Source organism: Colletes latitarsis, chromosome 4 (assembly GCF_051014445.1).
Source record: "Colletes latitarsis isolate SP2378_abdomen chromosome 4, iyColLati1, whole genome shotgun sequence".
Lineage (NCBI taxonomy): Eukaryota > Metazoa > Arthropoda > Insecta > Hymenoptera > Colletidae > Colletes > Colletes latitarsis.
In genome coordinates this window covers 35,405,173-35,422,339 of record NC_135137.1, presented here as the reverse complement: position 1 = coordinate 35,422,339, position 17,167 = coordinate 35,405,173, and the positions used below count along the sequence as shown (strand labels likewise).

The following is a 17,167-nucleotide window of genomic DNA, read 5'->3' as shown; positions in this document are numbered from 1 at the left end:
ATATCGTTAACACTATACTGCAATTGAAAGGAACGATAAAACATTACTACAATTATACTAAATAACAATTGTATAGTTCTGTTATTATTTACATAGACATTTCAAATTATATCGTTTATCGCATTGATTAACGACTTTAATAAAAAGTCATTCTTGTGAGCAATTTGATTAAAGATTTAATATTTATAATGTTCAACCTAACTGGTTAGCAAACAATTAAATATATCTTTAGAAGTAATAAAATCTATTCAATTTTAATTATACGATATTATATTATTTTACTACATCATTTATTTCGATCTCTTATTTTATATTTACAACATATTTTGCTTTGTTATTCACGGTCTGTATTCGGCTAGTAATAAATTATAAATAGCTCACTGTTTAGAATATCACTTTGCAATTAAAAATCTAAGCTAGCAGATTTCTATTATTGTGTGATTTCAATGTACCCTTTTTCATATACGTACATAAGACACAAAGTATCGTTAATGCAGTCCGTACAATTTCATTTTGTTCTGTTCAGATATCATCATCGCTTGTGTGTAGTAATATTTACAGAAATGTACGCTAAAACTGTAAAACTTTGACTATTGATTAACTCGTTTTGGGTTAAAGGCATATTGTTTGTTAAGGAGTAATTTTAGACAATAGAAAATAAATATAACGCTATTATGAAAAGATCGTGTAGCGCTCATATGATTTTTAGGTTCAAAAAAATGAATGCATAAATTACGAAAAGCTTATCACTTTCATTTTTTTACGGATATAAAATTCGTAACTGTTTTTTACGGAAATATCGATATCGTTTGGAGCATCCTAATAGACAAACGACAAAATACAAAGTTCTCGCAAAAACTTATGCACTTTACAAATCCTTACGATAATTTAAGACTTAATCGAGAAATATTTTAATACTCTTTTAGAGATATTGATCGTTGAATAATTAAAAACTCATTTTTTTCATTCTAGTTATGATATTATAGTTATATTCAATCATCCTTAACTGAAGCAAAACTGAGGGACCTAGCCTTTTGTTTATTTTTTTCTACAAAGAAGCAGAATACTATCTCAGTAACTTCATAGTTAAATATACATTGAATATAACTATCGTCTTATACTAATATTTACAATATCTCACATCGTTTCAGATAGGATACAAAACTATGGTACTTTAAAAGAATGAACGCAAAAATAGAATTCTTTTCTACTTTTCAATTGCGAAAGTATAAATTCTATAAAAGAGAAGAAAGTTAGTTATTATTCTTTCCCTTCTGAGAATGTGATCATCTGTTGTCAAGTATCATATTTGTGTTTTGTTCCTAATTTTATAATAAATAAATCTTATCGAGACAGTACAGATCATCTACACTGTATACTATCACGAAGAGTTGTTGTGTTATACTACATATTTCTTTTGATGCAAGATTTCTGTGGAGTTTTCAGCTGATAGAAAATTTATATAATGTCGACTAATTTGTACAATTTTACAGACATTATTGTATTAAGTAAGATGCAGATAATTTTATACCTATTGTACTGCAATAAGATAATTGATCAATGTTAGGTAAATTATTAAACTACAAATCAATAGTAGAAGTTTGAAAATATATGTTGAAACGTAGTATAGTTTGAAATAGTGAATAACTGTATAGAAGCTAAACATCTATTAAACGTACTTGATCAGTATTGAAAATGCAAAATATGTTACATGCGTTTTAGGAAGGCGTAGCACTTTAAATTATGTTTCAACATTGTACACCGGCGATCGTTGAAATTGTTGCAAGGTCACACGATACTAACGCCTTCGCTAACGCTTGTCGCATAACCTCACAACAATTTCAATGATCGTCAGTGTACATAGTATTATAGACTAAAAACACAGTAATTTGATTTTAGTTCATTATCAGACAGATCTTGCTATAATTGCACTCTAATAAAACGGATTCGAATACATGAACATAATTTCTTACGCGTGACAAATATATTATTGAATACAAACTTAAAAATTCAATATCACTGTTTTGCAAGAAATCTGATATATATATAAAAAAAGTATTAATTATACACTAAGAATATGTATCAATTTGTTATCTTTGCACAACCTCTCCTCAAAAGTCTTAAAAAGACCATTCTATCATGGTAGAATTCATCGCATATTAAGTAAGCATTGGAATAGATTTTATACATAGGTACAAGTCACGAGTGGTACTAAATCACAGAATAAACTGTGTAAAGAATTTAGCATATAGCCACGTTTAAGCGAGCATAATGTACAGTGCTCAGTCAGGTAAAACAACGGAAGGCTCCATCAGAATTATAACCGCTCAACGACACATTCGAGAACGGTAACAAGGAAGGAGCACTAGGAATTAGCATTTGGTGGAGGAGGTCTTCGATCATAATCTCGTCTATAATCTTTGTTTGGCCTCCAGTCGCCAGGATAACCATCTCCGGGATAACCATCTCCAGGATAACCATCTCCTGGATAACCTCGACCTCTAAAATGGCTTGATGCAAGATCAGATGGAGGATAACCACCGCCACCACCTCCACCCCCATATCCTCCTGGACCATATCCATAATTCGAGGGATGGTATCTATAATAATCATTGAATACCAATTTTACGAATTTTATTTTTTCTCTGAAAATCTGTTTCTTAATAGCTTACCTTCTTTTATCATTTATATGCATATTACGATCACGCTCCCTATCTCTATCTCGGTGATATCCACCAGACATTCGTCCATAGTCGAAACGATCACGTTTGTGGTCTCCAAATCTATTAATAAATCAACAATTAAAATCGAAGAATGAAGTAATTAAATCGCATTAATATATACTTTCTCAACCATATAAAACATACCTTCCGTCCCTGATGTCCCTTCCATCACGGGATAACCAATGATCATCTTCTCTGCTGCCACTATAATGTCCACTTATACTGTAACCACCACTATCTCTTCTGATCCTTTCATCTTTTCCTCCACTCATTCTGTCCATACTTCTATCACTGTGTGTTCTGTCCCTGTCCCTATCGCGTTCCCTGTCCCTTTTCACGTCTTTGTGTTTTGATTCTTTTTCTTTGTGTCGCGGTGTATCCGCGCTGTTAGTGGTACTTGATGTAGAATTTGGAGTCGATGTAATAGGAGTAATGGTAATAGCACCAATAGTAACCGTAGATGTGTTGCTGATACTGCTGACAGCAGACAGAGCCGAGAAATGTTTCTTACTTGGCGTGCTACCATTAGAATTTTCTTCTATATCCTCGACCCTACGTTTCTGTAACCTATTGTCTTTACTGGGTTCTACTTGTTGCTTATCGATATGTTTCTCGTAAGTTTTATCGGTATATTTCTGTAAAATTAATTTTTATACACATTTTCTTGTATTATGTAGTAATGTAAGATACTATAATAACCATCAGTCAGGCCATAATACCTTAGCATTATTCGATTCCTCCTTTTTTTCTGGACTGGATGCTGCACTTGTGTTACTTTCACCTCCTTTTTTTGTTGCGTGTTTATATAACTTGTAAAGCTTTTTTGCATCAAATTCTGTAAACTTAGACACAAAATACCATAAATTACTTCTCCATTCTTTAATTTGTTCGGGATCTCTGTACTCTTCAAGGCAAGTATTAATTTGATTTCCAATTTGGACGAGACATTGCCTTGTATTAGCAACTTGTTCTGCTTCACTTAAAGACTGATCAGGCCTATCTAAAGCCTTAAGTGCTTTCTTTACTGGCCTCATTTTCTCTTTACACTGCATGAAAGATACAATAAAAAAACAGTTATTTTACGCGATTAATGTATGCAAAATATGTCAATAATTAATAACAACCTCATTGAATATGGAAGGATCTAGATCACCAAGAACATCCAAAGCTCTTGGCTCGTTATTGGCAGTAAAATGCATAGGACCCGCAGCTTGTTTAGTCTTTTTAGCCTTCTTATTTTCTTTTTTTTCCTTCTTAGTCTTCTTGTCCTTCTTTTTCTCTTCGGGTATATCTTCAATTTCTTCTTTAGTTTCTTTCTTTACAACCACTTCTTCTTCTTTCTTTATAAGTGGCTTAAATCAAATGAATGCTTAAAATTTTAAATATTTTCTTAAATTAGCCAGAGTAAAAAAAATATTAAATTTACCTTTTCAACCTTGATTTTTGTTTTACTACTTTCTTCGCCTGAACTGTCATTTTCTTCTATAATTTCTTTTGTAATTGCAGTTTTTACTTCCTTTGGTTTTCTTGGTTTTCGCGTTTTAGTCTAAAATTATTAATGATATGCACATTTCACAAGTATATATTTAATATGTTATGCCTTTGACATGTAAAAATATACAAAGTAACAAGGAAGATCGGGAATTTGGAAATTACCTTAAACTCGTGTTCTGATAATGGGATAAACACATAACCCTGTTAGGATAGAATAAAGGCATAAAGGAGTTTGTTACGGAATGTTATGAAAATAAAATAACACTTCCTTACCACGCCTAATTTAGTATCAATTTGTTTCTTGAGTACTTTTAAGAGGTATTCAGCTCGAGCATTTATTTTCTTCAAATGAACTTTACTGCCATTTGTGAGAATTTTATCACCAAGTTTTAAAGTGTTATCCATTTTGATTGCTTCCCACGAACCCATACCATGAATATATATACCCCTTAGGAGTCTAGAATCATCTTCAGAGCTCCAATCGCAATCAAAGTTCGCAGGTTTTAATCTAGAATAGCAATCTCAATGTATTAATTACAAATATATTTAAATGCACATACCCAACAAGCAAGGATTAAAAAATACACTTACTTAATATCGAGATGCCAATTAGATCGTTGTTCAGAATCTGATGGTAAAGCCTGTTCTAAAGGTTCAAGTTCTTTCACCGCTGCGGAGAAGGATTTAGCATTAACCATAACACCGCCGATTTTGAATGTAGGCCCCCGGCCCCTTTTACGACCAGGACCTTTACCCTCTTCTTCTCCTTTATTTTCTTTAGCGATACTTTCGAATTCGGTCAAACAAGCTTCACATCTACTTTTTAACTGATCTCCTAAGTAACGTAACTCTGACATTGGCTTTTCTTGCAATTCAGCATCCGTAGCAATGTCATCCAGTCGTTTCAATGGCGCAGGGAATTTCTTATAACTCTTAACAAATCTTCGTATCTATGCATTCAAAACATTCGTATTTGTTTTAATATATATATATATATAAATTAATTATTAAAATGTAATAAAAATAATTACGTACTTCTGCATCGGTAAAACTCTTTATATTTTCTCGAGGTGTAACTCTTGGTCTACCTCTTTTTTTAGGACGTTCGTCATCACTACCTTCAGCTTCGCTTCCAGAGTCCTCAGCTTCGTCACTATCGTCTGGAGACATCTTTTTTCTTTTTCTGCCCCTTCCTGAATATTAAAACGAATATTTAAATTAAAATAAAAACAATTTTTTAAATTTGTAGTTTTACGCAAATAAGAATAATTAAAATTCATTGTATATGTTTAAATTAAAACGCTTTATCATAATAAATATGTCTACAGTGTGTGACGCTACTTCATTGGCGATAGGTTTTCGAGAAAGATCGTAGGAGGAAAGTGTAGCTAAGGAAAGGAGAGAGAGAGAAGAAGCATTTTACCCGTCCCGGGCCTGCTAGCTAGAGGACTTCATCATCCGTCAAGTAAGGCTTTCTAGCAGGCCCTGCCTTAGACGACTAAATATTGGAAGCTCTGTCGAGGAGTGCATATATAGTAACGGAAGGGTTGGTCGAGCGCTTGCGAGAACACGACCCCTCTGGTGGCGAGTATGGGAGGTGACACCACAAGTGTAACATACCTTCTCCACTTTGATTAATCTGCTGCAACGTTTTCCGACTTCTCGGTGGTAAGTATAAATCTTCCATTTCTTTTGATTTTTCTTCTTCTTCAACCTTTTTTCTAAAATTTTCTGGGATAATTTCCGCCTAAAATAAGTTCAACAGTACAAAGTACTATTTCCGTACTATAGAAATTATCACAAAGTATTCTTTACGTAAGAAATAAATGAAACTTACCCAATCTTTACTTTCATCGTCATTATCGTTCGGTTGATTAACTGGTTCAGATTCTTCTTCAAATGCAGCAAAACTAGCTACTTTGAATGCAGACAACAATTCATCTCCTACGGTTGAAGGCCCTTCATCTCTCGTTTCCGCTCTCCTCAGAATTTCATCAATATCGCACTAAATACACCCAAATAAAATAAATGTAATTTTTAAATTTCAATACCGATTCCATTTAGTATATTTTAAAGCCTTCAAAAATATTACAGTTGGTTCTTCGTCACCATCTTCTTCATCTTTAAATAAATCTTCAGCGCCAAACTTTAAAATAGCATTTAGATCTTCTTTGTTAAACGGATTATTGTTGGTCCCTGCATTCTTTTTATCTAATACTGTTCGACCAGTTGTGTCCATTCGTTGAATAACAAGATGATCGAGAACCATTTTTTGCTTTGCCCTTTCTACAATTTCCTCTTCTACAGAATTTTTTGTCACTAATCGGTAAATATTTACCTACATAGAATGTAAGAATAAATGACATATTTAATAACTCGCTTAATAAACTGAAATTTAAATAAGAGTACGATATAAAACATTTAAGAATTACCTGATTCTTTTGTCCAATACGATGTGCTCTAGCTTGGGCTTGTAAATCATTCTGTGGATTCCAGTCTGAATCAAAAATAATAACAGTGTCGGCAGTAGCTAAATTAATACCAAGACCACCTGCTCTTGTTGATAACAAAAAACAAAAATCTTGTGATCCGTCTGCATTAAAGTGATCTAACGCTTGTTTTCGTAATTCTCCTTTTATACTTCCATCTAATCTTTGGAATGGAAAATGTCTCTTTTGTAGATATTCACCAAGAATATCCAACATTCTGACCATTTGACTAAATATTAATACTCTATGACCTGTTTCACGTAATCTCACCAACAATTTATCGAGAAGAACTAATTTACCAGAACCGCGAATTATTTGCTGTAAATAATCTTCATTACTTTCTTTTCTCTCACTTTCGGTAGGTTTTGTAAGAAAGGCGTGATTACAACACTTCTTTAATTCAATAACAATATTTAAGAAGGTCATAGTAGACCCCTTAACACCTTTTCGTAACGCATTATAATTTTTAGTTAATATCCATTTGTAGTACTGTTTTTGCAAAGATGTCATTTCAACGCGCAAAATTTGTTCAACTTTAGCAGGCAAAGACTTTTCTACATCTTTTTTAACACGTCGTAAAATAAATGGTTCTAACTGTTTATGTAATTTGGAGTATCCTTTTTGAGCTGCATTATCATGCTCTTTCTCAAACTCTTCCCATGAATTAAATCTATAGAAAAGAAAGAGAGACTTAATAGAATTTTGTTATAGATACAAAAATATAAATTAAATAAAACGACATAAAATGTTTAAATCCTGTAACTTTTTGTTAATATTGATTTTATGAGTGAATATATATATATATTTATAATCAGAATACTCATATAAAAATGAACTAACTTAGTAGGCATTATGAAGTGTAGTAAGGCCCATAATTCTTTTAAGCTGTTTTGTAATGGAGTACCAGTTATTAATAGGCGGTGATTTGTATGAAATTCAGCAAGTGCTTTGTATAAAAGAGAATCATCATTTTTCAATCGATGTGCTTCATCTACTAATAAAACGGCCCAATTTAAGGCACCCAGAAATGCTTTATCTTTAAGTACTATTTCATAAGTGGTGAGTATGGCATTAAACTTTAATCTCTTTGAACTGTAACACCACTCGTATTCTCTAATCTGGAACATACAGAAAATTATAATAGACATATGAAATATGCATTGTAAATAAATACATATAAAATAATACATACAACATTGCGAGAAGTAACGTCACCCAAATACGTGACAAAATTCATATCTGGTGCCCACTGTGACATTTCTCTTTGCCAGGAAGTCATTGTTGAAAGAGGAACTACCAATAAAAATGGTCCATGGAGTTGATGCGTATGGAACAAGTAATAAAGGAAGCATATTGTTTGTATTGTTTTACCAAGACCCATTTCATCTGCTAAAATAACACTGCAAGTAAACAAAATTCGTTAGAATATACAAGAGGCAATTAAAACATAATATCGACAAAATTTTAGATTCTTAAAAACCATAACGTACCTATTTTCTTTACACCATGAATGAATCATCCAATTTAATCCATCCATTTGGTAGTCTCTGAGGGTCAAATCTCGTCCTTTACCCATATATTCTGGTTGTCCCTTTACTTGATGAAATTTGGGTCTTGATTTAAGAACTTTGCAATGTTTACTAGGCGTTCTCTTTGAATCTTCTCGATCACGAAATTCTTTTATTTTTTCCGGCCATTTTTTAACAATCAGTGCTCCATCTTCCCATGTGGCCTCAGCATATGGTAAGCTCTCCCATTTACAATAATAATCTGGATGATCTGAATCAGGCTTATTATATTCAGCAATAATTCTTTCAACATTATTATAACTTTTGAGGAGATCTTGTTGAAGTTCTAATTGGCATTCAAAGTAATCTATATCCTCTGGTCCAGCATAATCCCTCCATTGTTTGATTTCCCGTTCTCGCTTAATAAAATTATCTAATTTTTTTAATCCTTTTACTTTTTGCGCTTTTAACGATTCCTCTGACTCCCATGTATTATGTATATGGGACCATCCTTTCCATTTTATTGAATACTGCATTTCAGTTTCTTCATTAGTCAAATCATCTGGATTAGGATCACCATTTTCTTCAACAGCATAAATTGTTGTAACATTTCCTGTGACTAAAGTAAAATATATTATAATACAGTACTTCAGCAAATATATATTATGTCTATTTTAGATAGACAAATAATCAAAGCGAATATTTTATAGTAAATTCCGATGAAGACAAACCTCCTTTTTTACCAATTCTTTGACCCAAAATTCGTTCAATTGTTTCTGCATTATCAGGTTCCGCATTTGCAGTACTACCTTCATCGACTTCCACCAGATCTTCACTGTCTGTTCTCTCTTCACTCTCTTCTTTATAACTAACTGCAGTGCCAGTTCTTCTCGTAACTTGTCTGTAGTGAATGAATTTGTAATATACTAATAATCTATTTATTAATATCATTATCATAGTGTATTATGGATTTAATATTCTGACTTTTAGTGTAATTCATCACATCTAAACAGATAATATTAAATACCGTCTATTATCATCACTATCAAAAGAGGAATTTTCGGATGATTCTGAAATTCGTTTCTTTCGTGTTCTTGCTTTTTCCTTTGCTTTCTGAGCTGCACGTCTATTTAACGATTTACTAGGTGGGGGTCTCCTGCTTTCAATTTCATCAGATTCAGAATCTGAACTTCCCAAATTCCATGAATTGTGTGAACTGTAAAAAAAAAAAATTCATATGCATATTATATATATTATGCACGTATTCAATATAAATTACGTTTAAAAATCACATTATAATAGTAATTAAATAAAATATAAATTTCAAGTTTTAATTTCAATATATAATGAACATTTTGATAAAATTTTCAAACAATATAAATATTAAAAATCTTTCCCTGTTTTTATGCGATAAATACAAACTAAATTAGTATAGAATTTATCAAAATTAAATGCACAATACAAAAACACACTTTAGTGAGAGTATTAATAATCACCTAAAAAATAAGAGAAATAATTTACAAAAACTTTAATGAAATGAGAAACAGAAAATAATAGTACGTTTTTTTTATCACAATCTTTGTTCATTACTTAATAATAATAATAAAATTTCTATTACTCAACTATTTGCATGCACATAATGTAATACAAATTCAAGAAGAATATTCCATATTCATTACACATTCTTCCACATATATACTTTAATGAACACAACATATGAAAGTGATACATAATGCAAAACAAACAATATAAATAACAGAAGACTGAAATACATTAGACATACCTGTTATGTTATAAAATATAATACATATTTTAAAATATGATCATTATTTATTTGTCATCAAACTAGATTAAAAAAAAAAAGAAAAAATAATATTGCCATTGTGTAAAAAATATTTTTAAACACTAGGCTGCATAAAAACAAATTCAAAAGTGGGAATAATGCATATTAAATAATAAAACTGATGCAAGGTATAAAGGCTTATTAATGCAGATGATGTGCAATATCAAGTGCTATATACATAACTATACACATAAGCTTAGGAATATTATTGCTATTGAAATTACAAAATACAAACCTATTAAACAACATAAAATTACGTGTAATCTAAAATGCAGAAGTTAAAACATCAGTATTACATGAATTTATTTTCTTACAAGTTATAATAATCAGAATTCATAATAAACATCTTTGTTATTATTACTTGAAGTATTCATATATATTAACTATTACTCTTCCTATGTATCATACTTGGAAAAGAATTAAAGTATATTGCAAGTACAGAAAACAGCTTTGTTTCTTAGTTACATATGTATATAATAAACCTACAAATCACTATATCAGTTTATATTATAAGTGCAAATCATATGTGCAATTTATTATATATGAAGCATAAAATACAGTTAAAAACCCAATTTCTGTTCTGTGTAATGTCTATTCAATCTACAAGGAATAATTCATAGGATTATGGATTTTATAAATTTAATTTTTATGTAATTAACTGATTGAATTTCGATTGTTACTTACCTTCTTTTCTTAAATTTCTTGCGACTATCACTATCGCTATCATGTCCGGTTGCAAGCCTTTCAGGCTCTTTCCTAGAACGCCCAGATCTCCTGATGCCATATATATCAGGATTATCAGCCCATTCACGACTAGACTCATTTTTAAGCCTAACTTTTGTTTCTGTGCTGTGATTTGAACTTTTGCTCTGGAAGCTATCGCTTTGTGCAGGTGCATCCGACTTCTCTGATTTATCAGAATCAGAACCTGATCCAGACCCGGAACCACTTGAAGAGCTAGAGTCGCTGCATTAGCAGCCAGTCAACGTTTTATTTCACTAATCTTATTAATACAGTGTACAGCATATTTTCAAACATGTATAACAATAAAACATATTGTACGTGTCAAGTGTTTCTAATTTTAAATATATGACTAGTTGAAATCCATAATTTTGTCTATTATTATAAACGCATGTAGACTATTTTGAATAAATTATACTTTATTTACGACGCATATATCAACTGTATAATGCCCATAAAACTTTGTATGTACCAAAGTGTATGCTTTTATTCCTTCCTCTATTCTATAATTATCTGAAGTGAAAAAAAATGTACATTATACTTGTCAATTCTGTAGATTTACAGTTCCAATTTTACTCTATCTATATGTATTAATAAATTATGTATCAGACATATTTAAATATTAATTTTAGCACAATGTCAATATTATATATGATGAAATATTAAAATATTTGTCTTCTTTTAGGAAGTACCCTTCAGTATGTATTTTTGAGTATTATGTGAAATTAATATTGTTTTGTGTTTTGGTATAATCTAAATTCACATACACTATTTATATATTGATTGGGACAGATTCATTATGAGTAAAATGAGTAAAAGCAGAATGCTAGCTTACCTAGTGCTTAAAATTGTTTAGAATACAAGGAAACAGATACTATTGCATGAATAACAAAAATTTGAAAATTGTGCTTACAAAAATTTCAAGGAATACATTAAATTAGCATGATTGTCAAAGCAATGTTAATGCTATATAAAGCTATAGCAATACACAAAATCAAGTGATACCAATCATTAAAAAACCCTTACATATCAGAAAGTCAAATACATTATATAAAGGAATATCATATACATATATATATGCATGTTACCATTAATGATCAAGCATCAAGTGCTATTATTAGTTCTGATATACTAGTAGGAATTATGTAATACCCTATAAAAAAATTAAGTAAACAAAAATCAACAAAAATAAACAAATTAAATAAGAATAATTACATTTTTTATTTATATCATACCAGAATTACATAACATAGTATAGATACGTGTACAAATATCAGTAAACGTGAATTTTATCATGTATTAAACTTTCTGAAGTTAAAGGGATTGAATACAAATTTTAATACCCACCTTTCTGATCCTGAACCAGATCCTGTATTGCTTCCAGAAGAAGAGCTATCGCTCTTACTTTCATTTTCAGAATCAGATCCAGATTCCTTACCAGACTCAGATTCTAATGTTTTCTGTAATTTAATCAAATCAATCTAACATTGTTTAATGTATGCATACCTAAGTCGCAGTGTGTTGTTTGGAATAGTTCTTCATTAGTGCTTACATAATGATTCTTTTAAATTGTATTACTTTTATTACTCAGAATAAAATTTTTTACCGCATTTCATTTATTATAAAGATGACTGATAATATAATGATACATTTTTCATTATTCAATATACTTTAAATGTTGAAAACATAAATTGTATACAAAATAGTAGTATCACCTATAAATATGAAGATCTCTCCTCCATTTTATAATTCCTGTCCACCATTTTGTAATCAAGAAACATTCGGTTCTTAAGCTCTCCAATACATTTTCTTATAGACACAGTTTATAGAAATATTCAAATTATATTAAACATTTGCATAGATTCATCTCAAAGACATATTTACATTTACAAAGGCATAACTATACATGTAACATCTATATTAATATGCATGTAACACTTTCATACATATATTGAATTCAAAATTATTGACATTACAAATGAAAATTTAAAATAATAGCTTCATTACTACAGAAACTGAAATTTCATTTCATTTGCAAAATATTTCAAGCAAATGTAATTCAAACCAAGATTTATTCTTGTTTTTTAACATTTGTTGTGCACTGCAGGATTTCCTCTAACTGATTACTTCAAGGTATATAGAGTAGTTTCCTGTAAATAACCAATGTAAGGTATAGTGGGTGGTATCTTGAAAGAATAATATAATTCACAATTTAAGTACTTTATACATTTATTGAACAATTCAGCAAGTACAATCTGAGCAACACTTGACTGAACTTAATTTACATATGGTTGTTTTAATAATGTACACCTATGAGATATTAAAATTCATGTACAAGAACTTATCCACAATAATTTTTTAGTACCTATCACCAATATATTTGTTTGACAAAAAAATAATACTTTGTGTACACTTAAGCACAAATATCTTTGTTATCAAAAGACTCAGAAGGTAAACTATGATTTTATGTTGCAAAGAATACAATGTACACATCTATTGTGTGAAGCATAATATTGTCTGAAAATAAAGGCTTTGTTAGATATAATAAACACTATTTATTTCTAACCAAAACTGCTATAATATGTGTTCCATGTAACAGAAACAACATTCTTAGTAGCTGAGAAACTACAGTTTCCTCGATTTATATCAAAATTGTATCCTTTACTCCTAAAAGGCCATTACTATAGTAATGTAACTATTTAAGTGTCACTACATGTTGTTACTATATAGCAGTACAAAGAAAAATAAAAAGAATTGAAATACATTTAACCCAGATACTTAATATGCTATGCTGTTATATATCAATAATGAGATATATAGCAATGAAATTTCTTACAAGTGTAACAATAATATATATTCCTATACAGATGTTTGAAATAGTTTCATCTTTTGTAATTTACAAAGTACGAAACTGTTTATTAGACATGTGAAATTTCATATCTTTAAGTTTATCATTATAGAAACAATTCTGCAAACAAGGTTATCCAATAAAAAATTCATTCCTTATTTTTGCAGTACTAGCAGTTACTTTCATTACCACGAAACATTGGTAAAAATCCTTCACGTTCAGATATTGAAAATGATATAATTATCAGATGTAGTTATAAGAAGAAAAACATAAAAGAATTTGTATGTTATTTTATATATCAATCTGAATGTTTGACAAAAACTTAATTGCAAATAATTTTTCTCTCCGATATGAATCATTTTCCTCTTTAATTTCGTAACTTGTTTTCACAGAATTCTATTAAAAATTTTACTGAAACTTATAAGTGTATCATCTTTCTGTTATTCACAAACACAATGTGAATGCATAATGCATTAAGTCACATTTGAATTGAAGTTTTATGGAAATTGTAGAGAATAAATGAAAAATCAAACTTTGTACATAATATAAAAATTATTGAAATATTAGAGAAATGTCTACTTCCCTTTAAAAGAAAAAGATTTGGGTATGTCTAACATCTTCTAAGCGAAGAACATTTAATTGTTGTAGCTTTTACAGAAGATTGTGCTACACAGTCTCGACCATAATAAGGAGAATGTGCACCATAATCTTTAAGCTTAATTTGCAAAAATGGGTCCACTTTAAATATTTGATTAAACATAGGTCTAAGGTGAAGGAGAATGCAAGGAATCATTTTTAACAAAAATTAGGGTGGAACAACGATATTTTAAGTGATAAATGTCAGGTTGAATGAATGTAAACAAACTTATAGGTTATTAAGAGGCTGGAAACTATGTAAAGTTATGAAAAATTGTGATTTATCAGAGACAAGTCCCTGAGCTCTGAAGGCCAATAGGGCTCCGCCCTACACGCAGAAACCTTTTAAATAAATTTACAATAATTTTTTTCATTTTTATGAGAATTTTCCTAGTCGCAGTTCACTGAAACGCATGTGACAACATGATTTTTCCCTACTCCAAACAACACCGCGGCTGTATCGTGTAAAATGATGTTTAACAAAACATCGACGCTCATATTGACAATGTAAACAACCAATTATTGCTAGAAATATCCGAGGGAAGCTAAAAATTAAACAATTTTCGAACCCGACCACTCACCTGCATCGTCCCGTCTGCGCGTCGCACCGATATCTCGATATTACACGCACCACGCACAAATCCAAGTTAATTTAATAATTAAACTACCGCGTATACACGTATTTGCAATGTTAAACGACTATTGATGTATAGAGTCGCGACATCGTGTAAAATTATCGAATTTTCACGTACTATATGGTCACGGGCCTGAGCTTGGCCGCCATTTTGTGAACTCGACTCGTACTTTCGCCCTCCCCGACCGTCCTCTCGTCCATCGTCCCGTCATGCAACGCGCGCGCACTCTTCCCTCCCTTCCTTTCATCAACACCCCTTGCAAAACTAAACGCCCTTTAAACGCTACGAATTAAATCTTTACGCACAATAATACAAAATATCTGAAAAAATACATTTCGTTAGACAATATATATTCATACCTCTGAACCTCACGGATAGAACTTAACACAAAAAAAGATAGATCGAAGAATGACGTTAAAACGTAGTCATAAAACGGAAACCGTTGTAAGACAGCCATTTTGATTACTCACGGAAATTTTACCCAGCATGCCTGGCGACGGTTTTTCGATTGTTCTATATGTGTGTAATTACGTCGATCGAACTGGTCATGCAATAATGTTGTACATTTCACACTTTCAGTATTAACGTTTTATGCTTATTTGAATTGGAATTTTAGTTGAAATGTACGAGAAAATTGCATTATTCAATATAATTTATTCGGATATTAACATAATAAGATTAGCATTATCTAAATATGAAAATTAACGTCTAGAAAATTAACGTGTAACGAAGTTTATAAAAACTGTAAATGCGTAGCATAGTAGTTGAGCTCAGAAACTTAATCTCATTTATCACAATTTAATCACACGTAATTATATTTACATAAGTTGAAAATGTATATTATATAATTATATAAACGTTAATGATGGCACCATGCAGAGTGTAAAAGCGTTTTTATAAAGCAACATAATGTCTAAAAGCTGACGTTTTCCATCAGATTGGGTAGATAAGCCAAAATCAGTTGAATTGAAAGATTACAATAATAGTTACCTCAAATGTAAAAAAAAATGACTTCTAATAAAACAACTGTTTTTACCCGGTCCAATGAAAACCAGCTTGCGTTTTCGCAGGCGATGAAACTAACGTATTATGACGAGAATGAAAGACGAAAAATATTACCCAAACACCCGTGGCACGTCGTACCGGAAAAGGAAGAAAGGCTCGCGAGTTCGATATACGATTATTTACAATTTCCGGTTGACGATCGATTTCTCGCTATTTCACAAATCGATTCCTCGTTTGACAATGGGCGCGTAAAACAATTACACAAAACTCACTGTTAAACAACAGAATAGTAAAATACCAACAATTATTTAACTAAAAAACATGTACGTAGATACATACATGTGATATTTGTTATATTTTATTATTATATATCTATCCTTTGATTTGCATGGTTGTTCAGTTTTACACAATATAATTTCGGTTTAAGAATAATAAGAAAATGTAAAAATATACAAGTAGGTAAGGTGTAATAGTTTACACCTAATAACATGGATTTGTCCAAATCAAGGGAAAATCTATTATCTAGGTTTATCTAAGAATCTATTATATTACTATTACTGTGTACTTAAAAATAGGTCTTAACGTCCAAGATAGGTTAGAATATGTCTAGCAAAGTTAAAATATTTATTCTATTGCATACTACCATATTAAGATATTTGACAAAGACTTATATATTTCTTAAACAATTCTATTTTTCTACTATCTACAATATATAATACAAAATGTATACTTTCTATTTTAAATAGAAAGATATACATATAGACCTGATCAAGGTCTAAATTTCCATTAATAAAATTAAGAAAATCGTTGTAAATAGATTATCAATTCAAGGATTAAACTATTATTTATTAAATATATCTTATTACATTTCGAGGATAAAGTTAGATAGGTATACATATGTAACACATATGTGACATGATATACGCGTTATTGCGTTTTGAGAATGAATTCCGGAACGTGTAATATAGCATGGCGAATGCCAAGGAAGTATGTAAGAACTACAACATTTCCACGATATTCTATTTGATAACAAGTTATAAATACTACTTTGATTATGAATGCTATAAAATAATAAGTATACCACCACTGAATTATCATATAGTTTTATGTTTCAAACTATAATTTGGACAAATGTCGAGGATATCTTTAAATATGGAAAACTGGCATGGCAATCAACATGTTAATAATCCTTAGGCTTTCATTATGCCCATTGTTAACACTCGTAACATATTACGAAGTTTAAAT

At 30.6% G+C, this 17,167-nt stretch overlaps 1 protein-coding gene across 1 annotated transcript; it reads right to left on the bottom strand.

The window, feature by feature from the left end:
* Window positions 1–52: 52 nt before the first annotated feature.
* Chd1 (chromodomain-helicase-DNA-binding protein 1) lies at window positions 53–16,051 on the bottom strand. The gene is made up of 22 exons (XM_076763178.1): window positions 14,864–16,051; window positions 12,146–12,258; window positions 10,742–11,023; window positions 9,242–9,430; window positions 8,946–9,115; window positions 8,197–8,833; window positions 7,899–8,106; window positions 7,547–7,824; window positions 6,650–7,376; window positions 6,310–6,555; window positions 6,055–6,222; window positions 5,838–5,964; window positions 5,253–5,410; window positions 4,809–5,167; window positions 4,491–4,725; window positions 4,380–4,418; window positions 4,150–4,269; window positions 3,848–4,075; window positions 3,443–3,769; window positions 2,868–3,358; window positions 2,673–2,783; window positions 53–2,600 (listed from the first exon to the last, which is right to left on the bottom strand). The coding sequence occupies exons 1-22, from the start codon at window positions 14,867–14,869 to the stop codon at window positions 2,366–2,368; spliced, it is 5,454 nt and encodes a 1,817-aa protein (XP_076619293.1). The 5' UTR covers window positions 14,870–16,051; the 3' UTR covers window positions 53–2,365.
* Between the last annotated feature and the right edge of the window lie 1,116 nt (window positions 16,052–17,167).